The sequence below is a fragment of the Schistosoma haematobium genome, chromosome 1, assembly GCF_000699445.3.
Source record: "Schistosoma haematobium chromosome 1, whole genome shotgun sequence".
Taxonomy (NCBI): domain Eukaryota; kingdom Metazoa; phylum Platyhelminthes; class Trematoda; order Strigeidida; family Schistosomatidae; genus Schistosoma; species Schistosoma haematobium.
In genome coordinates, this window is record NC_067196.1 from 81,944,927 (window position 1) to 81,972,393 (window position 27,467).

The 27,467-nt window shown below is 33.1% G+C and overlaps 1 protein-coding gene across 1 annotated transcript in view; it reads right to left on the reverse strand.

Annotated features, from left to right (window-relative positions):
• Positions 1-6,732: 6,732 nt before the first annotated feature.
• The window catches only part of FRM-1_1 (erythrocyte membrane protein band 4.1-like), a 41,466-nt gene continuing 20,731 nt past the window's right edge, over positions 6,733-27,467 (reverse strand). Inside the window, exons 9-17 of the mRNA XM_051209836.1 lie at positions 25,443-25,674; positions 23,092-23,270; positions 22,513-22,622; positions 21,106-21,326; positions 19,331-19,449; positions 18,483-18,796; positions 12,036-12,252; positions 9,352-9,576; positions 6,733-7,404 (exon numbers count right to left, since the gene is read on the reverse strand). Of these exons, the coding sequence (XP_051075300.1) occupies positions 7,240-7,404; positions 9,352-9,576; positions 12,036-12,252; positions 18,483-18,796; positions 19,331-19,449; positions 21,106-21,326; positions 22,513-22,622; positions 23,092-23,270; positions 25,443-25,674 (1,782 nt within the window). The 3' untranslated portion in view covers positions 6,733-7,239. The remainder of the gene's footprint in view (positions 7,405-9,351; positions 9,577-12,035; positions 12,253-18,482; positions 18,797-19,330; positions 19,450-21,105; positions 21,327-22,512; positions 22,623-23,091; positions 23,271-25,442; positions 25,675-27,467) is intronic.

The window sequence follows — 27,467 nt, forward strand, 5'->3', positions numbered from 1 at the left end:
TTAGTTATTTTTAACATTCTACTTTGTATAGGAAAAGTAAAAGAGATAGCATACTGATATATTATCATTAGAATTATTGAAGACCAAATAATTGCTACACCTTATGATAAAACAATTATTGTTTATCAGCTAATGACGAAATAGAAACGAGTTGTTAGTGAGGTTGCGGCCTGTGATTTAAAGGGTTTAATCGCACTATATTAATTGCGAATTTTGTGTTAAATGTAAATGTTATCCAGAACTCCAGTGAAAGCTTCACAATTAAACGACCCAACTTAAAAAATACGTGACTATTAAACGTCTCTACCTGAGCTACGAACCTCTTTCATCAAACACAGTAGTTAAGTTGGCTAGATTTTCACAAAAATCTGTATCAAATAAAAATATTGTCGGACTGTCGAACAGTTATCAGCATTGTTTTTAAGTACATTTGTAGTGCCTTAAGTTGTCTGAAGAGTTACCTATTTCATAAAACTGTACACTGCAGTTTTGAGGATAAAAATTCTAAAGATAATGTGGAAGCTATTTTGAATAAAATACATATATATATATGGAAATAAAGATACATTGTCTTTGACAAGTTTACATTCACCCTTAAATCCAATTACCAACACAGAGTTTCTTCCTTCTAAACACGAGAACTAATGTCTTGACTGCTAAAACCTTTTAACTATTCAACGCGCATTATATAACTATTATTAAGATTTTTTATCGTGCAGTAGAAACGGCAAGATTAACTATAGGTAAATCAAAATCCTGATCAATTAATTTATGCGGTTTGAAGGAAAAAGAGTCTTCCTATAATTTTCTTCCCTTTAACATTAATTTGGCAAACGCTGGACGTTAGACAGGCGGCCTGATTGAATATCTGGGCTACCTGTTCCTCCGATCTAGATATTTCATCAAGTTATTTGTTTTGTTGTTTGTTTTAGCACATCATTATGTCTATTGTGCACACAATCTATTCAGGCGCGTTTATGAAAAGTTTACAACCTTTCGCTATACGGGATACAAAAAGGCACAATCAGCAACATCATGGTGGCCGGCAATATGCATTGAAACGAATGAACATTAATCAAATGTGGATTACCGAACTCCTAACATCTAACTGGTCATCATTCAAAATTTATCGTCACAATCGATCAAGGTATAAGAAAAGGAAACTTGTTGAAATACTTTATGCTGAGAATTCTATGTTGTACCAAAAATATAATGTTGAATAAAGCTAATAATAATAATAATAATAATAATAATAATAATAATAATAATAGAGAGGAATATGTATATGATAATGAGAAGCATCGGAAGATGTATTTTCTAGAAGTAGATATAGTCATTGAATAAAGAATTTCAACTAGAAGAATATGTAGATTGACTAATAGAGTTAGAAAATCTTTCAGTTACTTTTAACTGAAGAAAAGGATATGATGATTGACTTCAAGATAGAAAGTTTAGTTGACAGAATGTCTAATCCAACAGAAAATCCATACAAGTCAACTTGTATCTATTAGGATAACTTTTTCGTAAACTCTAACTAGTATATAAGTTAATAATAGTAATTACAAAAAACAAAACGATAATATTTCATCGCTGAATGGTTGCATAACATTAAATCATTAGCATTATATGTAAAAAATTATATTTGAAATAATCTCAGCGATTGAAATCTACATAATAATTCCAACGTTTCGTCCAATTAACTTGTTTGGAATTCTTCAGGGTAATAATCAAAATCATCAAAGAAATATACAACGCTTTAACAATCAAATCAGATTAAATCTATACTGTGGTAATCCAATCATATTTGGATATTGATTTTAGTAAACAGGAAAACATGAGTCAGTTAAAGGCAAATAAATGACTGAAACGAATTGTCTGTGTGTGTATGTATGAATGTGCAAAATTGAGTTATCAATGAAAATGATATTCGGTGTTAATGTTTAAAATGAAGGAAAAATAAAAGTGCAAGTTGAAGGTTGAAAAATGTAAGGTCGAGGGAACACAAATGGTGTTTGAAAAATGTTCCCAAATCATCGGTTGATTTAAAGAAACTTGAGAATACGTCTTCGATAGCGTGACATGAGTTAGAGACAGGACACAACATTAATTTTGAAGGGACCAAGACACTTCAGAAAGGTTTTAATACTCATAAAGAAAGATTGACAGCAGAAGCCCTGTATATATGGGAGAACAAGAACATCCTGAACCGAAAGGATGGTATTCAACTATCGACTACCTGGAAAATATTCGTTGACAAGTAATTGGACCCTTTATTTATTCAACATGTTTATTTCACATGCATCGTTATTTTGACCGGAATGAATGTGAGTTATTTTCAGCAATACAATTTTGTATTTTATGATTCTCATTTTACATACACATCAATGATTCAGAAACAACTTTTCAACCTTCAAATTGCACTTTTATTTTTCCTTCATTTTAAACATTAACACCGAATATCATTTTCATTGATAACTCAATTTTGCACATTCATACATACACACACAGACAATTCGTTTCAGTCATTTATTTGCCTTTAACTGACTCATGTTTTCCTGTTTACTAAAATCAATATCCAAATATGATTGGATTACCACAGTATAGATTTAATCTGATTTGATTGTTAAAGCGTTGTATATTTCTTTGATGATTTTGATTATTACCCTGAAGAATTCCAAACAAGTTAATTGGACGAAACGTTGGAATTATTATGTAGATTTCAATCGCTGAGATTATTTCAAATATAATTTCCACATAAAATGAATTTCTCTATACTCGGCGCCCAATTTCTGTAAAACTGTTCATTCTAATCTTCACGAATATTCGTATAAATCAAATCATCATGTTTTCGATTGAGATTATGAACCGACTAATGTTAGACCACATTTGGAAACCTGGAAATACTGGACGGCCGTTTCGTCCCACTGTGAGACTCCTCAGCAGTGCGCATCCACGATCCCGCTCGCGGGACATAACATATAACAGTCTGAAGATGTATTGTATTTAAGTCAATCACGTATATATTTTTAAAAAATTCTGACTTTATGAATGGTCATTTTTGTCAAACAGCAAATTCGATAATTATTTAGAAAAACGATTTCTTCTATACTTGATCATTACCATATCAAAATCAATCCGAATAGGTGCGTATATTTTGTTCTAATACTAGTAGTTACCAAACTTTCTTTTTATCATTTACTTCTCTGAATTTATTTTGAATGAATAATAAGTACATGAAATACCGTGATAATAATCATCGGTAATTCGTCAAAAATGTTGTTCTTAAATAAAAAGAATCGAGAAAATATTTCGATCGAACAGTAATCTTGCGAAGCTTCCAAGAGAATTTTAGAAAATAACAAACTGTTTTCATTATCTTATTTGAACAACCGTCGAATCTGTTGCTTGATTTCCAGAAGCTACTAGAATCTTTAACTCAAATGTAATCATACAAATATGTTGGTTATTTTCGTAAATAAAACTGAAGCTTCTTCTATAATTTTTGCCATCGATTCACGGATAGATAGATTTTTCTATAAATATACCGGTAACAACTACTACTGAAGTAAACGTAACTTATAAAAACACCATCTTCGTTAGTCAAAACTACTCACAATGTTTAAAATCACAAGATCACATAAAAGTAACTAGTAAAAGGAGCAATGGTCATGTGCGTTGTTGAAGAATCATTTACCAGAACGAAACAGCTATCAAATGATAGCCTAGTTAAGAACAATTTGTGACTTAAACTATGAGAATCCCTCATTCTCCACAAACCTCCTTTTATGATTTATGTAATAACTAAATTTTCATCAAGAAAATGTTAAAATAAGACTTATTCTTCCTAACTTTTAATATCATGCTTTTTGTAAAGCATTTAAATTGACCGATTCAATCAAGGTACATTTTGTTTAAGTGGCTTATAGTACAACAAATATTGATCGAACTAATCACTCGATTAATCCTCAAAATAATGAACAAATTAAAGGGACATTAATAAATTTTTTCTCTTTCCTTAATCAAAAAAATTAGTCTTTCGGTCCGACATTAACCTACATTTGTTCATCACAAGATTAAGGTCAAGCAGCAAAAAAAAAACGATAAACTACTGCTTGTTTAAGTAATCATTAGATTTTTCTTTGTAAAAATCCAAGATTTTATGTGCTTGAATATATTGAAGCGTATCAAAATAACTACCAAGTATCCATTCGATATAGTTAAGAAATTCGTGTCATATCAGTTTATATAAGATGCTAATACGCTGTGAAGTGGCAGTCTAGTGATTAAAGGACCGAATTTGATTAACATAAACTTCGGTGCCACCAAGTAGTATCAATCACCAAAACACGAACAGTGTAGCTGAAAACCGATCACATAGAACCTGTACTTGGCTTGGTTTTATTCACAAGACGAGTCATTTATTTATCACAATAACAAGGGAGAGTTAATGAGATGAATCTACTTCCCAAGATTTACATTAAGCTTTCTTACGGTGATCGCATTTGCTATCGAACTGGTATAGAACACATGTGGTTCACAAATGGTCCTCAGCATATTCGCATTAAAAACTGAAACAAACCAGACAAGTTAATCATGAGGCATATGAGAAACATAATCTCAAATAGTTACATAGAGACAATAATTAATACTAAACAGCTGGCATCATCTTCGATATTTTATCTTCTCCATATGTCGGGACGAATAAATCCACTTGATATGCTTGAAAATTATTTATGCAGCCTTTCTTTACTCTGAACATTTATCTTATCAAATGATACTTTCAAAATGGAGCTTATATTTTGCGACTCATATTCTTATTCTAACGTTAACAGTTTTTGTAACTAGGCAGTAACACTAAATCCAAATACATAATATTATATTACTCACAGTTACTTAATTAGTATTAATTTTATTTTTTGTAGATTTGTGATAAGGATGCTGAATTAAAACTATTTGTTCGCCTAATTTGTACTTTGACTACCATAATGAGGCTAATTACGGACTTCAAATCTTAGTCAGTCAGTCGGGAGCATCAATACACTCAAAATTACAAGCTCCAAATAGTACGAAACATAGATCAAACAGGGTGTCCTGTCGACTATCTTCAACTACTTAACACTTAAATATGATGCACGCAAAGTCAAATCAGCAAGACTAATATTGGCCATATTGTAATAAATATGACATTTTTCACTCTTCGGTGACTTACCAATCGCACAACAACCTATATATAAAAGTATATTGTTATGTTACTTAAAAGTTGTATAGTATAAGAGGATTTAGTATAAATTATATGCTGGTACGCATATAAATGATGCAAGCAGTGATAATAATAATACTTGAAACATATATTCATAAATAATAAAAGTCAATCACTTGACATGTACAGATTTATATGGTCAGCTTAGATCTGCATTTTTTATGTAAGGGATAACGATAACTTCTGGCTGCTTGAATCAAAAAGGGTCATAGTAGAATTCGAACTAGTGACCTATTGTTCGTGTGTTAATTTGTCTACACATTAAACCACCGCTCTACTAATAAACATTGATAAAACGGATAACGTTGTAAATTAATTATATTAAAATATCATTTCAGATTGACTTTTTTAATTTCCATATAGCTACAAATATTAAATATATTGAGAAGTGTGTTAAGTCTTGCTGATGTGGACGCTATATTCGTTCCTAAGCTATTCTGATAACCCACACGCTAGAACTATACAGCGACCTGAACACCAGAAAGAAGACGCAAAGTATGAGGGAAACACTTTACTCCAAGGTTCATTTTTGTACAGAAAACATGGGTATTTATAGATGTTAACTTTTGTTAAATCAACATTATATTTCGGCCAATCCGTTAACAATATATTACGCTACTGACCAATAGTAGCACGCCACGTTGGAATTCTAGAATGCTCCATCATGCTCTGATTGGCTAGGACTCTTCGGCTCTTTTAGGGCCTCTGAAGGCTCCGTTGAAGTTCTCAACAAAGTGCGAACACGATAACTTGAATGAAGATAAATTCAATCAACGAGTTCCAAATATTCTATAATCCACTGTTAATCATAATCTATACAAAGTAAAGATTAGTCTTTCTCCTTATAACTATTGACCATACTAACTCAATACAGATATACAATCCCTGATAAACTTTAACATTAACTTAAATCTACTTCACGTTCTTCAATAGTATTATTTACCTTAAAACGAAATATATAAAAACTTATGTATAGCTTTTAAGCAATGTACAATACTAAAATCTATCCACATTTTTAATAAACTCGTAAGGTTGACGTCAAATCAGCATTTATAATGTTATACAAAAGCCTTCAAGGACATATACTAAGGTTTATTGTATCCATGGCCATACGGAAATCGAAACCCCCTTTATGTGTTCAAAATCAATTTGTCCTTACACTTAACCTACCCTGATAATACTGCTTTATTATCTAGAGTGGTTGACCTTTTAATTTTCATATATAAATGCTCTTAACAAGTATATATGTGTGCTCAGATTGTTCGAAATGTATTGCGCAAATATATCACATAATTCTGATAAACTTCATCTTCTCAATGCATTATCGAAATTTATCAAAGGGACTAATTGTTTTAAACTCAATAATAACAAATACTCAAAGTTCATATTGATTTTTATTTCATCTTAAAAGGTTAAACAATGAAAATTAAACAAGAAACTACAATTTTAAGATTTAAAAAAAAAAAACAAACAAACAAACAGAAAACATGTGTGAAATTTTCTTAGATTTACTAAACACAAATACAAAATAATCATCATAAAATCAAGGATAAACATTAGATAAGACAAAGAAAAAGATAAGATGAAAACAAAACGGAAAAGAAATAATCCATCCGAATAATAATAATAATAAGTATTCTTGATTAATGTTCTTCTTTGTCCACATAATCGTTAACTAAACAAAACAACAACAACAACAACAAAGGATAGGCATAGAGACTAACAAAACTAATTTTGAAAAGATAGAAAATATGGTTACAATATATATATATACTTCGTACAGTCAAAATGCAATTAGGAAAAAGAAACGAACCAATAATGTGGGGTCGAAAGAAAAATGATCAAAATTGAAATAATATCAAACTGTATCAACAACAGAAAAAAAAATGGATAAGAGAGAAAGAAACAAAAAGAATAGTACTTAGAAGAATTCAGTTAGGAAATAACACTTAATAACTAATGATAATAATAATAACTGACTAATGATGGTAAAATGATCTAGTTGGAACTAATGGTATATTAGTACCATGTACAATATGAATTTTTGTATGGTTAAAAGTGTTATACTCATTAATCTGTATTGATGGATCAAGAATAAATCGGATAGTACGTGTTCGAACTATTGGTATTGAATGATATACAGCCTATAAAAGTGGGGTGGAAACGGAGAGGAAATAATCAATACAATATGATCAAATATATGTTTAATTATTAAAAGTAATGAATACAGTTTTATGTTATAATCTTATTGTTGTGACTTTAAACTTGGGTCGTTTTTTACCCTGTGCTAATTGTTGTGTCCTTGACTGAAAAGATTAGAGAGCAGAGTATTTATCGATCGATTACAATGACACGTAAACACGTACGGACGGCCTAGAGTCTCGATTGGTCCCGCTTCCCTGTCTAACCCAGCCAGTTGAGTCTAGAACGAAAGTCACAGCCTCTGAGTTACTCTATTTATATACTAACCAAACAGACCACATCGTACCATAAAAATAGAAAACAACATTTGTACAATATTTAACGAGTGAAATAAATAATGGCCAATAGGAAATGTCCATTTAACGTCCAAGGACATCATTAGACTTAACATGATAATGATTGGCACATTATTCTGCATCCATAACACTTATATAGCTAATAGTTTATAGTTTTACAATGTAATCTATAAAACTTAACTTTTAAATACACATTTACGTAAAACAGTCAGATTTTTAAACAGATAAATATGATATTTGATTATTGTAATGAAATTCAGTCAATAACATTAAGATCAAGAGGGACTGAAACATAATAAAGACCACTAGGTCGATATATACAACTAATATAGAGCTACGAGCATAAAATATCAGTGTTATTCAAATAAAATGAGATTATACCCAAGCGTTATTTGAACTCTACTGTAGCTACATTATTATAACTTTTAATATACAAATGCCCTGGTATGGCCAAGGGTGGGAAGAGTCAACTCTCACTCTCGAAATGCTCTCACATCGCTATGCGTATACAGATACTGTCAGGAAAGTCCTATTCACTGCCTTCTCGTAGCACCGTGCTGTTTACGAAATTGAAAGGACAAAACTGAATCTTCGGCGCTAAAACCGAGTTGGTGGACACGGAGTAGGATAACTTTGATTTCAAACCAATGGTGCATATGAGCTCCAGGGTCCTGAAGGAACAAATGGTGTATGAACCTGTTGTTGGTCACCAACTATCATGGGACTGCATCTTCTAACGTTGCTCCACTGTCTTATGGACTAGAACTCTAAATCAAAGGCTCGGGGTGTGGCCTACTAAGAAGACCACTTGCTCCGATTTGGGTGCCCGGGAAGTATCTCAGCCGTGTGGCGCATATATACTTGGTGCCTTCTTATACCAATTTTTATATATTTAAATAAATAAAGTGAATAAATCTACAGACGAAGCATGCCAAACTATCACATGATTAATTTTGGTCTGCAACTATCTATATATAGGTTACATTGGTACGTTAATGACAAGTACAAAGCTTTTCATGGATTCTCTCAATCAATTGCTAATACTTAATACGTAGAAATATTATAGAGAAAGTACTATGGTGAATACGATCAACAAAAAAACCGAACTATTATTTAACTGAATATCAATTTCATTTTAGTAAGTGTAATCATTATTTGTTAGGCCATATTAAATTATTTTCAGTCCTGGAATGAACATCAACTCTAGGATGTAGGTGTATCCAGCTGACGAGCCCTAAACAGGACAAAACCCTCGCCTTGGATTTCACTGGTATCTGCATATCACTTATTCTATATTACCTTGCGTAGTAATGGATATATCGAAGCAATCTGCATAGAGTAAACATATGTCAACTAAGCCTGATCACATTTCAAACAAAAAAATATCAACAATGACATAATTCAAATTATTTCAAATCGAATTAAGCTGATCAGACAGTTTTCTCAGCCTGTTTAATAGCGAATGAGTTATTCAGATGAATTTAACTGACGATCACAAAACGATATTTGAATCGATATTTTACAGAGAAAATTTTTTTCACTACAAATCACAACGAAAATAAACAATAAAGAAAACTGTTGTAGTCAATTTACCTGTTTTTCAATTGAGTTCCAGCGGAAAAAGTCGCATGGAACAAGAGAAGACATTGAAGACTTAGAAATATTATTATTTGTAGAAGGGTCCAAGCGAATAATTTCACCATTAGAAGAAATAACCGATGAGTATGATGGTGCAATAATTTTGTTTAATGAATTCAGGTCAACAGATGAAAGCAGATTACAACACCATAATGAATCAGTAGGTCTCATCAGTTCAATCTAAGTATAAAATGCGATTACAATTTATTATTTGAAATATTATGAGACAAAAGAATAGAAAATATAAACATTAAATGAAAACATTTCACGTTTATGAAATACTTGATATTTGATTAGTGGAAAGTGTATGGATAGCAAAAGTGTAAACGTATTAGTAGGAGTACTAAAACTTTACCTTCATACAATAATAACAAAGAAAGATGTTAGAGTATATAACTACCATTTAATATTGAAAAGAAAATAACACTAGATGTATAACATATTAGGATAGTTTACATGACAGATAACGTAGTAACAAACAAAAAACACTTTATAGTTCTTTCAATGAAGTTTGCAACTTGTAACCAGTGAACACTCTTACAACCCAAAGTTGACAATTTATTTAAGATCATGAACCGATCAATGTTAGACCATTATTGAAAACCTGGAGCATTGAACAGTCGTTTCATCCTAGTATGAAAATGTTCGGGAGTGCATATCCATGATTTCGCACACTGGAATCGAACCAAGCACCTTCGATTTCGCACAAACACCTAACCTCTAGACCACAGTTTATTGACAGAATTCCCCAAATGATATATAAATATTGCATTTTAAACATTTACAACCACTTAAAAGTATTTCCCAACCAAAAAGATATCAAACTCTTATTAATTAAGTATTACATAACATTCCGGGTTAATTCTAAAACAATCACTTATTTTATACTAAATTGATACAAATATTTAAATACCGATTAAGATGAAATTGTAGAACGTAATGATCAATGATCAATATCAAATGAACTTAGATAATCAAATAAACAAAGCTTTCCATAAATAACAAACAGATCGAACAAATCAACTGGATAGTCGATGCTAAGTGTACATGTTTTTTTTTAAAGTCATTATATCAACCAGAGCATCAGATATGCCTATGAAAAAAAAAGAAACTATAGATTGATTTCATAATCAATTTAATAGGCTATAAAAACAGTAATAAAACATTTATCTTATATATATTACATGGTTAACAATTTGTGTAATGTACTATTGACAACTTAAGGAATTCGAAGGAATTAGGAATACATGAATAGCATAGAATATATAAGATATATTTTAGTTTTCAGGCTATAACATAAATTCTAAGTCTTATTTTTCTATATCTCTAAAGGTTTCATTTTATTGCACTATATTATTAATAGTTAGCATATATATCACAAGTCAAAATTTTCTGTAAATTATGCAAGACACCTTGATACTAAGTGATATACGCTTCCATTTCAATGAATCAGCAAATAAGGGGTTAACAACACTGTGTTTCAATTCAGAGAAGTTTCAAAACTGTGTTTTTTAAAACTAAACAAATGATAATTTGGTTAGAGTGAACACGAGAGTAGTTTCTATGTTTTACAAAAAATCATTTGTCAAATAATTCCAGAATACGGATTTGTATAGCGGATACAATACGGTTCAGGTACAAACACTTTATATTGATTATTGGTATGTAAAACGCGTGAATGAAATTTAGAATTGGACAAAGTACACAGAAATGATCAGTACATAAATATTCTAAGCCTGATTCAAGAAAGAATCATTCGTTCCACATAATAATACAACAGACAATATTTTAGGCATGATTAATAACAAACTTAAACTGTACATTAAGATGATTTTTAAGTATGTACATCACAATAAAATTCATCACATAATGATGGAGCTCTCCATTAAATCTAAATTTTTGAATAGGTCAGTCAGTTTGTTAACTACTTCCGATAGCTCCAGAGAAATCTCGCTAAATACGGGAATAAAAATGAGTCTTATTTAATTTCCTTCAAACATCCATGGATCATAAATACGGGAACAACTTCATGTCAATAAATATATTACTGAAAATTATATTGGGTTGATAACAAGTCAACATGTCTAAGTTCTTTAACAATTCATTTAATTTCAAACCAACTACACTAGTTCCCATTCAAAATACATCACTTAGGCCGGACAAAACAGGCAATTAGATATTTTTGCAGACCAAATAAGATATGAACTGTTATTTTAGTTATTAAGGGACAATACACCATGGAAACTTCAAGAACACTACGTTGTCACGTTACTTCACGAACAAATGTGATGACTAGAAGTCCATTGATAGTTACGAATTTATTGTTAATTTTCAAAGGTATTTTTTTATCAGAGATTGACAGAAACATGACACATTGGACATTTGTTTTTTTCCTAGTTCATAATAACCCAATAATTCCCACCCTTCATCAGTTCGAACAACACAACTATGTCATCAATAGGTATACGTCACTGTTTCTGACTTGATAAATGCTACAGTTTATGTTTTCGTACAAGAGTAGCGAAAAATTAACCATAACGTACACAATAATAGTTGACACGTTTTTAGTGATGATCTTTTAAATTTCTATGTCCGGTTTCGTAAAACATGTTTACAAAATCAAATAAAAAAATGCTGACCTGTGAAAAATCATTCGAAATATGCTGCGGTGATAAACAATGAAGTATATCAGTGGGTAAATATTCTTCCATTGGATTTGTCAAGGCACAATTTATAGGAATAAAAGTGGGTAGTAGATTAGGAATTTCACAAGCAAGAAGAGGTTGACAGGTATCATCAATAGATGGTTTAAAGCTTGGATTTTCGGAATATGTGGGCACTGAATCAATAATGGGGCTAAAAAAATATAGACAGAGTATATTATCATATGTATCACGAGGATATGCAGTGCATTTAAAGTACGCTTAAATTTTAAAAAAAGCAAAACCTAATTACAAGGCATTTAGAAAGTGGGTCAAATTACGAAAACGCTTAATGTAAACAAAGCATATACAATGGATTCTGTTAAAAACTATTTTTCGAGGAAACTGCCAATAAATCTGGCTATAGAATTTACAAAACTTGACGTGTTATGGTATTGTATCGAATATAACAAAAAACAGGAGGTTATATTGCTTGAATACACTGTGTACTTTCTAAATCCGGTGATTTACACAAAAGCATTTCAGGAAAGTGAATACAGATAATTGATCAAATAACTGATAACTGATCAAATCAAAATGACAAAGAATACGTTTTAGATGTTCGGAAATTCGATAGGGTACATTGTCGCCCATTATATATGAAATTAATATAGGGGGTTGTAATCAAACAGCCACTCGCTTTTTGATCAAGTTACAAACATTTAAATCGTCGAATAAAGTAATGACAATAATTAAAATAACCTTTTGTGTCATTTAATAAAATAAAGACAATCCAGCGATGTACATTTTCTTTCCGACAAAATTATTTACATTCGTATTTATAGTTGTATGGTAAATATATGTCTATAGAAGAATAGAAAAGATCGCATCACAAATTGATTCGAGACTTTTATTATCAAACGAGGTTACGCAATAATCAAAAGTTATTAGAAGAATATAAGGATGAAAATAATTTACGGGTGAGAATTATGAAAGATAATTGTCCACTTGACAAATATGAAGAAAAACGAAAAACATAAAGATCATAATAACTGAGTGATAATCATGAAAAAATTGTTAAAAGATAATAATAAGTGACTACAGTCTACAATTAACAAAACACTGATTAAATAATAATAATAATAATAATAATAATAATAATAATAATAATAATAATAATAATAATTGTTATATCCTGGGTAAGATTACATTACGAGTAACGTCTGAGACTTATTAATGGACTATTATTTTTTTTATATTCTCATGGTATAAATATTCGGTAACTAGATTATGTATATCTATATTCCCCTTGTTATAAGCTTTATTTTGACCTATAATTTATTATTGTACGATTTACCGTTCTTAAGTTATGTTCAGTTAATTAACTACTGCCTCCTACGTTCACAGCCACTTTCTGGCCTTATTTTGTACAAATGTTATTTCCTATTTTATGGTGCGTTGTGATCTGTTTGGTTGATATATAAACCCAGTATGTCTGAAATAAATGATTCGGTTCGCATAGTGGAAGCTGGTATTGGTGTTCTGGACTCAAGTGGATGGGCTAGGAGGACATAGGACCAATAAGGACGCTAGGCTACCCATACCGGTCGAACGTCATTGGTTTGGCATAGTGCTAAGATTGTATAGGTCGTATTTTGATTGGTGGATAAATCATGTGATAAAAAGCCGGACATAAAGTCATAACAATAATAATAAAAACAAATCATACCATAAAAAAGGAATTAAGGCCAAGGAAGGATGAGAGGTTGGACGTATCGTTTTCACACACAGAGTTCAGGCTTGAATTGGTGGATTGCCAATGCCTAAGTAGTGCAAAGTTTTTAATTCGACCTCCCTTACCATACAATTACAAATACGAATGTACAGCTTAAGTAAATGATTCCATTTAAACAAAAAGATTTTCTTCTCTAAATTCCCTTAATGACAATAAGTTTTACTCTCCTCATGACGTTTTTCTAGAAATCTTGTTAGCTAAGGACTCTTCGAATCATTACTTTTACGTTCGTCGAACGGTCCAAGTTAAATTTGTGATCAGTTTCAGTGAATAATATTTCTCAACCGATAGTTTGTCTCCTTAAACTTGTGTGATCTAAATTAATTAGCATTAGTTTTTCCAATGCTAACTGATGTTCTCTGAGTTTTATTCTTTTTAACTCTACTTCTTCAGCCATAACTTCTCAGATCAGATTTATAAGTATGAAGTTGACTGAACTGAGTTTTATTAAGTTTGATGACTATAATTTGATAAGCATTGTCACGAAACACTACTATATTCGGTATTTCATAGTGTTTTTCCGAAAGCTAATACGTAAACTATGGGTTGTTGACGCTAGAAACGCTTGAGATAAATTAACAAACGACCTCATAGAAAGAACGAAAAGGGAATCGAGATATCATCTGCTAGTAAGTTATAAATCTCTGATTAGGCTTTAGAAGATAATAGAACGTAATAGATCGAACCATCGTTATTTTTCATCCATAACAGAAACATGTGATAGTTTCACTACCGACATAAACGGTAAAAGAAAATATAGTGTGTCATCTGAGTAACTATAAATGAAAATAAGGATTCACATAACAAACAGTATAAACGTAGAAAAGAATAAATCAAGCGATTTTTGATAAACTCTTAAAGAGTTAATTACATATAATTACATATTCATTTATTTCTCATCTGCTATCTTTTGTGTATTAATAATATTACTTACTAATATTCAATAGCTTATCTAATTAACAATCATTTTGGAATTTCTGATATAATATATCTGCTAATGTTGTTACACAGAAGAATTTCCATGTACCTGTTACATCTTAATCCATTTTACCATGATAATTACCTCTTTTAAATGAGAAGCTGATACAAGACCAAGTACATGTGATGATGTACTTGGTCACCGAAGAACTTGAGATAAAGAATCGTTTCTCCTAATGATAAAATAATATTCCTTTCCAAATATACGAAAAATTAATCACGATTGATAATTAATATTGCAGTATTAAATGATAAAACTCCGCCTGTAGCTCTTCTAGAGTTACTGCCGGTCCCAAGCCCGGGTAAAGGAGGAGGGTTGGGCATGGGGTTAGCGTCCCCATCCCGTAGAAAACTAACTCGCTAAAAAAACGCTTACCAGAAAAAATAATTCAAACCATTTTAACTCTGCCCTGAGAGTTAGAAGGTCTTCATTTAGAAGAATTATGACGCTTCATGGTGAAAGCCGAATTCCTTCGGAAGCCACGAGGCCGATGCCCCTTCTAACAACCAGAGCAAAAATTTTTATAGGTACATGGAACGTTAGAACAATGTGGGAAACCGGGAAGACCAGCCAAATAGCAACGGAAATGAGGAGATACAACTTGGCAGTACTGGGAATCAGCGAAACCCACTGGACCCAAGCTGGACAGAAAAGGCTAGCTACGGGAGAGATGCTGCTATACTCCGGTCACGAAGAGGAAAATGCTCCACACACACAGGGAGTTGCTCTAATGCTGTCCAAAGTAGCACGAAATGCACTTGTAGGATGGGAATCCCACGGATCCAGAATCATCAAAGCATCATTCAAAACAAAGAAGGAGGGGATCTTAATGAATATTATCCAATGTTATGCACCCACCAATGATAGCAACGACGACATTAAAGATCAATTCTACGAGCGGCTGCAGTCAATCATAGAGAAATGCTCAAGAAAGGACCTCACCATTCTGATGGGAGATCTAAATGCCAAGGTCGGAATAGACAACACTGGATATGAAGATATTATGGGACGACATGGACTGGGAGAGAGGAACGAAAATGGAGAAAGATTTGCAAATTTGTGTGCATTCAACAAATTAGTCATAGGAGGCACAATATTTCCACACAAACGTATACACAAGGCTACATGGATCTCACCGGACCACACTACAGAGAACCAAATAGATCATATTTGCATCAAAAAAATTCCGAAGGACAATGGAAGATGTGAGAACCAGGAGAGGAGCTGACGTAGCTTCAGATCACCACCTAGTTGTAGCCAATTTAAAACTGAAGCTAAAAAAGAACTGGACAAGTGGACAAACAGCAATACAAAGGTTCAATACAGCCTTCCTTCGAGATACTGACAAACTCAATGAATTCAAGATAGCTCTCAACAACAGATTCCAAGCCTTTCAAGATCTACTGAAGGAAGAAGAAACCACCATGGAGGACAACTGGAAAGGCATCAAAGAAACATTGACTTCAACGTGTCAAGAGGTTCTGGGCCTAAAGAAACACCATCATAAGGAATGGATCTCTATAGAAACACTGGACAAGATCAAAGAAAGGAAGAACAAGAAGACAGCAATTAACAACAGCCGAACACGAGCAGAGAAAGTCCAAGCACAAGCTGAATACATAGAAGCAGACAAGCAAGTGAAGAGGAGCATTAGAGCCGACAGGAAGAAATACGTGGAAGAATTAGCAACGACGGCAGAAAAAGCTGCTAGAGAAGGAAATATGAAACAGCTCTACGATACAACGAAGAAACTATCAGGGAAATACAGTAAACCAGAGAGGCCGGTCAAAGACAAAGAAGGCAAGCCAATCACTGAAATTCAACAACAGCGAAACAGATGGGTAGAATACTTCGAGGAACTCCTGAATAGGCCGGCTCCAATGAATCCACCGAACATCGAAGCAGCACACACAGATCTTCCTATAGATGTCAACCCACCAACGACGGAAGAAATTAGAATGGCCGTCAGACAAATCAAGAACGGGAAAGCAGCAGGACCCGACAACATACCAGCTGAAGCACTGAAATCAGACGTCGAAGTAACCACAAGCATGCTTTACCCTCTATTCAAAAAGATTTGGGAGGAGGAACAAGTGCCAATGGACTGGAAAGAAGGACACCTCATCAAGATTCCAAAGAAAGGAGATCTGAGCAAATGTGAAAACTACAGAGGCATTACACTACTGTTAATACCAGGGAAAGTCTTCAACAGGGTGTTGCTGAACCGGATGAAGGATGCAGTAGATGCCCAACTTCGAGATCAACAAGCTGGATTCCGAAAGGATCGGTCGTGCACAGACCAAATTGCAACACTACGGATCATCGTCGAACAATCAGTTGAGTGGAACTCGTCACTATACATCAACTTCATTGATTATGAAAAGGCATTCGACAGTGTAGATAGGAGGACATTATGGAAACTTCTTCGACACTACGGAGTTCCTGAGAAGATTGTCAATATTATCCGGAACTCATACGACGGACTACAGTGCAAAGTAGTGCATGGAGGACAGCTGACAGATGCATTCCAAGTAAGGACCGGAGTCAGACAAGGCTGTTTACTCTCTCCCTTCCTCTTTCTTCTGGTGGTCGACTGGATTATGAAGACCTCGACATCTGAAGGAAAACACAGAATACAATGGACAGCTCAGAACCAATTAGACGATCTGGACTTCGCAGATGACCTAGCCCTCCTATCACGTACACGTGAACAGATTCAGATAAAGACAGCCAATGTAGCAGCAGTCTCTGCATCAGTAGGCCTCAGCATACACAAAGGGAAAACCAAGGTCCTCAAATTCAAAGCGGAGAACAGCAATCCAATCACCCTTGATGGCGAAACTCTGGAAGATGTAGAATCCTTCACATGTCTGGGAAGCATCGTCGATAGACATGGAGGTTCAGATGCAGACGTAAAGGCGAGGATTGGCAAAGCAAGGGCCGCATTCCTACAATTGAAGAACATATGGAACTCAAAACAACTTTCAACCAATATCAAAGTGAGAATCTTCAATACGAACGTCAAGGCAATTCTACTGTATGGAGCTGAAACTTGGAGAACTACAACAACCACAATCAAGAAAGTACAAGTATTTATAAATAGCTGTCTACGCAAGATACTCAACATCCATTGGCCGGATACCATCAGCAATAGCCTTCTGTGGGAGAGAACAAACCAACTTCCAGCTGAAGAAGAAATTAGGAAAAGACGATGGAAATGGATAGGACATACATTACGCAAATCGTCAAACTGCATCACGAGACAAGCCAACTTGGAATCCTGAAGAGAAGCGGAAAAGAGGAATGCCAAAGAACACATTACGTTGGGAAATAAAAGCAGATATGGAAAGGATGAATAACAACTGGAAGGAGCTGGAAAGGATTGCCCAGGACAGGGTTGGATGGAGAATGCTGGTGAGCGACCTATGCTCCTTCACGAGGAGTAACAGGTGTAAGTAAAGTAAGTAATTAAATGATAAGCACGATTTTCATTTAGAACTCCGTAAAAGCTTCTTGATGATAAGTCTGAGAACCTATAAAAACTTTAGGAAAGGTCCAATGATGTGAACTTATAAACTAAGAATTAATAATTAATGTAAAAAATTATTAAGGAAACAAAGATTAACAAGTAACCCTACACTGCAAATAAAGATTTGTATTATGAGCTTACTTATCATTTATATTAAATGATGAATGTATATCATTTTGAGTTGATGTAATACGACACAAGCAATCGAAAGGATTTGAATTTCGATCGTCTGAAATTTGTAAACAATCATATGATGGAATATTTGCAGATCTACATCTATCATCAATATTATCCTCATTTACAGAAGAATTTAAAATATCTAAACGACTAGAACATTCAATTGGACTGGGAATATGAGCAACTGAATAATTATCCAAATGAGTAAATGAAGCACTTCGTGTCGACAGTTCATTAGAAGTACATGGTAAGAGTAAATGGTCATTCGAATAGGTCTTCTATTTAAAAAAAATTCAAAAAAAGGTAAAAATAAAATTAATTTTCCCAAATAATGGAGAATAATAAGCATTCAGACAAATTCTAAATTACACTTGTTCAGTTTACTGTACTTTAACGAAGAATGTTGGGGTGCTCGATTCCCAAAAATCACTGGGTAATCTTTTTATTTTTGTACAAATATTCGATTTATGGATCAAAAATTACTGTGGAACTAGGGTCAAATATTTTTAATATAACGTTCTATCATTTGTGATAAAGTTATTTCCTAAATAAAAATGATACACTTCATTAAAGACAAATATGGTCATGTAATAGCTTGTAATCTGTATGTGTAATTTCATGCGTCAAAACGATACAGAAAGATCAATTGAATGCTCTGTACTATTCCAATCGGCAACATGAAGGACATTTTTTCCAATAAACTAATGCTCATAACTATCTTGTTTTTCTATCTGTACAGTACTGTAAAAATAGGAGTCCAATTTTATCCATTCATGATAATAGACTTATACAAACATAAAGTATAGACTTACCTTAAGTGAATCCATATCCGTTCGAGATTTCGAATCTGTCTGAGGAGTATGTACACGTTCTGTAGAATGTTCAGGAAATTCACAATTATTTAATTGTGGGTTTGATGAATGTAAATGATCTACAAAGGAAATCAAATTAAAACAATAAATTTGCGAACAATTTATCAAGTCATATAGATATCTAAAATAAGCAACAACACAGTAATATTCATGCATTAAGTTATGCGATACAATAAAACAAAAATCTGAAATGTGGTTTCAACAACTGACTGAATGATTAACAGAGCTAGATTTCATAACTGATAAGTCCAAACTACAAGTCTGGTGTTTTCACTAGATGAATATGATAGCATCTACTGAAATTAAGAAAACATCGAGTAATTATGATTGCATATGAAGCCAAGTTTTATCTGCAAATTAAACTTAGCGTTTATTTCAGTAAAAAGGAATGTAAAATATCAGAATTTGGGGAAAGACAAAGAACGGGTGAATTTTGCACCATTGCAAACGCTTTTGAGTCATGTCATTCAAAGTCTCTAACGATTGGTCAGCAGTGGTTGGACATACGTAACACATGTCCCAACCACCTCAGTTGATGGAGATTTACTACCTCGTCTGTCAATTTCTCATCTTTACCTGGTGCTTGATTTCTAACCCAGGCATTGCTTACACAGTGGTTTCAAAATACACAATTAACGGTTCCAAGACACCTATGATCGAATACGAGAAACTTACAAATATCCTCTATTTCTAGAGGCCACGTTTCACCGTCATAAAGCAGAACAGAGAGAACTGCTGTACAGTAAACTCATACTTACTTACTTACGCCCGTTACTCCTAATGGAGCATAGGCCGCTGACCAGCATTCTCCAACCCACTCTGTCCTGGACCTTCTTTTCTAATTCCATCCAATTCTTTTTCATTTTTCTCATGTCTATTTCCATTTCCCGGCGTAATGTGTTCTTCGGTCTTCCTCTTTTCCTTTGGCCTTGAGGATTCCATGTGAGAGCTTGTCTTGTGACGCAGTTGGGTGCTTTCCTCAATGTGTGTCCTATCCACTTCCAGCGCTTCTTCCTGATTTCTTCCTCCGCTGGGATCTGGTTTGTTCTCTCCCACAGTAGGTTGTTGCTGATAGTGTCTGGCCAACGGATCCGAAGTATTTTGCGTAGACAACTGTTAATAAACACCTGTATTTTCTGGATGATGGCTTTCGTAGTTCTCCAGGTTTCCGCCCCATACAGTAGAACTGTCCTGACATTTGTATTGAAAATCCTGACCTTTGTGTTGGTTGACAGTAAACTCGTCCTTTAGTTATTTGGTAGACAGATAACTCTCCTACTCCACAAGTGCTGCAAGTTAGCAAAAACCAACTAGGCTTTTTGGGTATGTGCTGAGATTTCGTCAGACACCAGCCTATCAGGACTGATGAGACCCTCAGGACAAGTGAAGCGATATATATATATATATATATAACTTCTTAAATCCTATTTATTCGTCCGCTCGTATTCATTTGCGTTCCCACTTCTATCCGTATTCGCTTCGTATGTTTGTAGCTTTGTAATCTCAGCTGTCAACACTTTATATTGTCTTCTGAAATTTATGCACCGTTAGGAGTTATTTAATAACAGTCAACAGGAAGAGTGATATATGAAGCATAGGAATGAACCCAAAAATAATCCACATTTCCATTAACTAAAAACACTTAAAGATAAATAGAAAAAAATCTAGTAAAAAACAGATATCATTAGACAATTTCATTTGCTAATATAACATACCCAGTTCAAATTCTGATCGTGTAGGTGTGACTGGTAGTTTAGGTGATTGTAAATTACTCATAGACAATAATTTAATACTGCAAGGGCCATTTATAGATACTGAAGGATTCAATAATTCATTATTTACATGTAATGTATGATTTACAGGTAAAATGATGGGTTCAGGTTTATAAGATTCTCGCTTATTAATGTTTGAATTTAATAAGCGTTTGCAGTGGATCCTACAAAAAAACGGGGACATCAATACATGCACACACATAAAAAAAACATTTATTCCAATTATTCAGTGTTATTCGAAAATAACAATAATTAAGTGGGGTGAAAAGAAAGAAATAGTGTATATGAATGAACACGTCAATCTGCATATAGCTATGATACCAAATAATATTATACCAAGGTACAAGTATCGGTCAATGATTCACTCACTTGAATTTATGAATATCATTATAGCAATAGTCAGTGACTAGTATTAAGCATAACTTCACAATATAACTTTAATGGATTCATTACTCCGTAGTGATTCATATCTACAAACACTACTGAAACCAAATACAAAACATCTCATTGTTTAGTTTACGAAGTTGTAATGATATCTCTTTTAGGACTTAATACCAAAAGACCTACTCGAAGAGCACCAAATGGCCGAAAACAATCGATTCCTTTATTATAATTGACAATAGTAAATGTAGATGGTATATTGCATGCAATGTTAGTTGATCTGAAGCATACTTTGTGTGTAAACAAATAACTATGTGAGTGAATTCAAAGTTAGGTGTAAAGACATAATTGAAGCAATGAAACCGGGAAAACACATCAACTAAGACAACACCATCTTGTGTTACACAAAGGGGATTCACAAATTATTCCAACACGTTATTTATACTGAGGTGAAGGGGGATTGATGGTTTTGCAATAAAATTCAATTAAACAATCAAGTCTGTCTATTATGCAAAGATAATTTGGGAACTATAAGCTACTTGGTTCCAGTTAATTAGACAGAGAAAATTGTTGAATGTTTGTTGCTATATAACCCGTGATTATTTTCAATAAAGAGAATACATTTATTCATTCTATTCATCTAATTTATTCATATAGTATACTGATTTCATCTAGCTCTTTAAAAATACCACCATAACTATTGAATTGATTTCGTTGTTGTATTTACCTTAAGTGTGTGAAATTTAATCGATATACAATAATATCGAATGCTTTTCTAAACAGACTATACATAATACAAAACCAGCTGAATCATTTACAATAGACACTTTATTTAAACGATAAGCAATTCCGAAAATAAGTTTTTAACGTTTACTATGTAGAATGATTAAAATTCATAAACATTCCTACCAAAAGATTACATCACTACAATGTCTTTGAGTACAAAAAATTATCGATAGAAAGACTTACTTAAAAAACATATGATGTTCAACACATGCTCTATAGAAACGTCTGGCTAGTTTTTGGAAGGCAAATTTACACTTCAGTAAAATACGAGGACTTGATGAAGATTTAATCTGCTGAAATAAAAAAAACAAAGGTAGCTAGAGCCATTCACAGCTGTGAATACAATAGATATTAAAGGATGTATATTTATATATGTGTATATATTTATAGCCTCTAATCAATTCGATAGAATATTAGTATGAATGATTTAGTTGGATTGATGATCTCACAATACCGTTAATCGAATATCACTGACAATAGTTAGGATTCGTTTTGTATTGACATCACTAATCAAGCTCAGTCAGAATTCAACAGTAATTCAAAATTTTGAGTAAAATGATTTGTAAATACCTGATAAATATATTTTTTACCCCTAAGAAACCATACAAAGAGGAAGTTGTAAGCCATGAAAATAAATAATGTTGTTAATTAGGAAACAATTGGTAAAAAAAAAGTATTAGACTGCATAGTTATCTTACATCTTAATAATTAATTGAAAACGCATTGATTTGTAACAAAGTAAAAATTGTAAAATGGACTCACATTACTTTTCACAACTAAACAAAATTCATCTAAATAAAAGCATATTTTCACAATCCGAGACCATGTATAATGTGATAAACGTATATGACCCCATTGAAGAAATAAACCAGCAAAATATACTCCCAAAGAAAAATCGAAGTTCGGAAAATCATTAAATGAAAAAGGAAATAATGGTTGATCTAAAATGGGTCCAAAATATAAAACACAAATGGGAACTTTTTAAACAAACACCTTACATAGTTTGTTTAAATAATCAAATATTTAAGTTTATTAATGAACAAAACTCATTTATTGTGGACAAGAACAGCGCTGAAAAGAGAATTCTTAGAATACAAGAGCAGAAAAAAAGTATTGACATGGAAATAATTCAGTTAGTCAGTCAAACGCAACGTTGAACATGGCATATATGTACATCGGTTCAGGTTGTCATACCCCATTAGGACAAGGGGATGAAACTGTCAAGATAAGTCCCAGAGTAGTAAGAATAGTAACAGTATTAATGGTAATTGGAAAGATTCTATATGTGATTCGAGAAGAAAATATAAGTTATTGAAATGAAAATATATAAAAATTACAAGGAATTTAGAAAATTAGGATCTAAGGGAAGATAATCAGCGAATGCATTTGTGACATTTTGAGTCATGTCACTGCAAGTCTCTAACAATTGGTTATGATAATCACGCGGACCCCAACCAGGTAATATGTACCTAATAATAGTCAATATCTTTATGAACTGATCCCAAGTTCTGTTTTCGTTCTCCTAAGCTTTCTTTCAACCTACTCCTACACTGGCCATCATTGCGTGTCGAATATACCATCTCAGTTCATAAAGATTCACTACCTAGTCAATCAATTTGCCAGTCTTACTTAGTGTTCTGCATCTAACCTCAGAATTGCTAACTCAATTGTCCCAAAATACGTGAGAAATGCTTCGAAGACACCTATGTTTAAATACTTGTAACTTACAAATGCCCTATATTTTTAAAGTCCACATTTTCAGCCATGGAGTTGAACGGAGCGAACCGCTGTGTATTAATACCCATCCTTCAGTTGGCTCACTTACGCCACAAGTGACGAATTGGCGAAATCTAACCGAGATTCATGAATCTGTACCAAGATTTCGTCAGACTCCAACCCATCAGAGCTAGTGACACTCATCAAGATAAGTGAGGCGATCAACACACTCAAAAACCTCTCTCCCCATCATTAATTCAGGCCTCGACATGAGCCAGTTCTGATTCAATATTTTGCATCTAAGGAGAGGGATAAGCACTCCAAACATCCTAATATTGTTGCCTAAGGCGGTCAGAAGACTGTGCTTTTTCAGAGTAGCAATACAGTTTATACTCATTATATGATTTACATACTAAGCCAGTGGAGGAGTTATCATATCACTCAACTTTTAATGACTGAAATTAAATTTAAATCCCATTCTACTATGTTATTTCTATGTATCCCTTTACTAACTCGATCGCCTTTGAGTCTCCCACCCCACAAATAACAAGTACAATGTTGGTTACAAATCATTTCTAAGCCTCTAAACAATATGATATAAAAAAACAAATTATAGATTGATAAGTGTCAATTATTCTCTGAACTTTACTAAAAGCTATTTTATAGAATAATACTCGAAATCTCTGATAATAAGTGAATATTCTGTCAGTAAAACTTGTATACCAAAATTAACTGTGGCTATTGATTAGTCCTGATAAAACAACCATAATGATTTATTACATGTCACACACACCAGGACATGTAAAAAGAATTAATAAATTCCCCTGTAGAAAATGTCCCTTTAATATGACAGAAGTAATTGGGAAATGTCTTAGCTGTGAATCAACAGTATGACTCAATGTAAAGTAAACGCTAACAAACTCTATTAACGTGGAGCCCAAATGACATCAAATCAATAGACACTATAAGTGGTCAGGAGAATAGATTTTCCTTTGTATTGAAGTGATATGTTTAAATGCAAAATACTGACAAAAGCAACTAAAGGTTACTTAAAATAGTAGAGATTATCAGGTCTAATTATCATCATTTATATCAATTTAATTTACAAATCTGCTGTCTGAAATCTGAGGAATTTCATTGAAACTAAATAATCTTATCAGACGAAAAATAGCAATTACATAATGTTAATCATTTCCTAAAGATAGATTCACATATTTGGTTTCGAACCACAGTTCAGGTTTGAGGGCTAGTGATATTACCCATGTTGTTCAAAATAAAGTAGATGAAATGGGGTCCGAACCTATGACCCGGTGATTGAAAGGTTCGAGAATAATCAAACACCAAAACCATATATAAATGAAAGGAAAAGTATTCAAAATATCAAAGCACCAACTGACCTTGAGATTTAACACTGAACATTCGTCGTAGGGATGATTTCAAACCAGATATAGATAATGAATTGTGTGTACTGTTCAAGTTAAGTAACTGATTAGAACCAATACTTGAAGTATCAATAAAATTATGATAAGATTCAACTGAACTAGTTCGAGAACGAGTAGAAAATGAATTGGCCAATTTCTTTGTTATATTTTTAAAAGATCCAGATGAAACATAACTAGCGTGAAACTTCTACAATCAAAATGAACATAATAAAGCAAGTATATATATTTCTTGAATTAACCTAAAAGTTGGAAAAATATATTCCTTAACATCTACAAAATGACTTATAAACTCTAGACAGAGTATAAGTTTTCTCAAGTTTGACTATGCATTATACTTACAAGTAGTGATGAAAACAAAATCTATAATTCGAACATTTTATCAACTAATTAAATGAGACAAACCAAGATGAGAAATAGATTTGAGCTCAGGACCTGGTGGATGAAGGTATAGTAGTACTCAGATCACAGTCACAGTTCTAGACATTACCAACTGCTTAACAGAATCTAACATAAAAGAGATCGTTCATAATACTAATTACGATTTTTGTGACTAAACGTGACTATAGTTGATTTACTGTTTGGTATTATCTACAGGATTCGAAAGTAAAACACTTACCCACATAGTTCATTGCGAATAGGCTAAATGATCAATAAGCTGCTTTGTGCATATACGTTTACATATTCAACAAAAAATTACTAAAATTAATTGTGCTGGCTTATATTTCGTATTTATCTTGTTCCTTAAATACGCTACTTGTATTATCTGATGTATTGTTTATGCATGGCAATACTGCTACTGCTTTTTAACAATTTCCAGATAAATATTCACAATCAAGATAGTATTTGTAAAGATTCACATTTTCCTGTTATGGATGAACAAGACTGAATCTGATCAGTCTCTGTCGGTATATAGACATCTTAAATAGATACTTCTATATTGCTTGAGTCCTCCAGAAGTTTGCTACATTTTGAACAGTGGTTACAAATGGACACCAGCAAGTGTTTGATTCGATCAGCTAGATGAGCCAACCTTTCAGAACTGACGTCTTGAATGAGACTCAAAACTAAAATATCAACAAAGAGGCGAGTATAAACTCTTAACATTAACAATTGTTGTGGGCAAAATCAAATTAGATGAAGAAGTGGTCCACATTTCAAATCCTTATTGTCCATCAGTATATCAGCCAAAAAATGAATTTACAGCCTCAAGGTCAAGCAACTCAACCACGTAAAATCATAAGTAACTTCAAAAAACCTTAGGAATTTGAATATAAGATACCATATAGGTGAAATGTACAAAAATTCACTTGAAAAACATTTGCCGTTTTTAAAATTATACTTTACATTATTAAACTGCGATACAAATGAAGATAACTAGTCAATATATTATTTATATATATTTATATTCATATATTATTTATTTAAACACATAAAAAAGGGGCACCGAATGTATATGCGCCACACAAATCACTTGATTAGCCCGGGTGCCTAGACCGAAGCAGGTGGTTATCTCAGGGGGCCACACCCGTAGCCTTTGACCTAAAGGTCTGATCCACAAGACAATGAAGCAACGTCAGGAGATGCAGTCCCATGATAGCCAATGACCAATAATTGGTTCATACACCATTAGTTCCATGGGGATTCTGGGGCCCATGTGCACCATTGGTTTGGAATCAGGGTCTTCCAACTCCCCTAGGTGGATCCTCAGTGTCCACCAACGCGGTTAAGGCGCCGGGCATTCGCTTTTCGTCCTCTCAATTTCGTAAACAACACGAGAAGGCAGTGAGTATGACTTCCCTGGAAGTGGTTGTATACACGTGATCATGTGAGAGCATTTCTAGAGGGAGAGCTGACTCTCCCCACCCTCGGCCATACCGGGGCAATAATTAAGATTTAATGAATATGTGTCTACATATATCTGCTAGAAAACTGTAAAGAAAACTGCTTTTCTTGCTAATAGCATGAATCATTTAACCAATA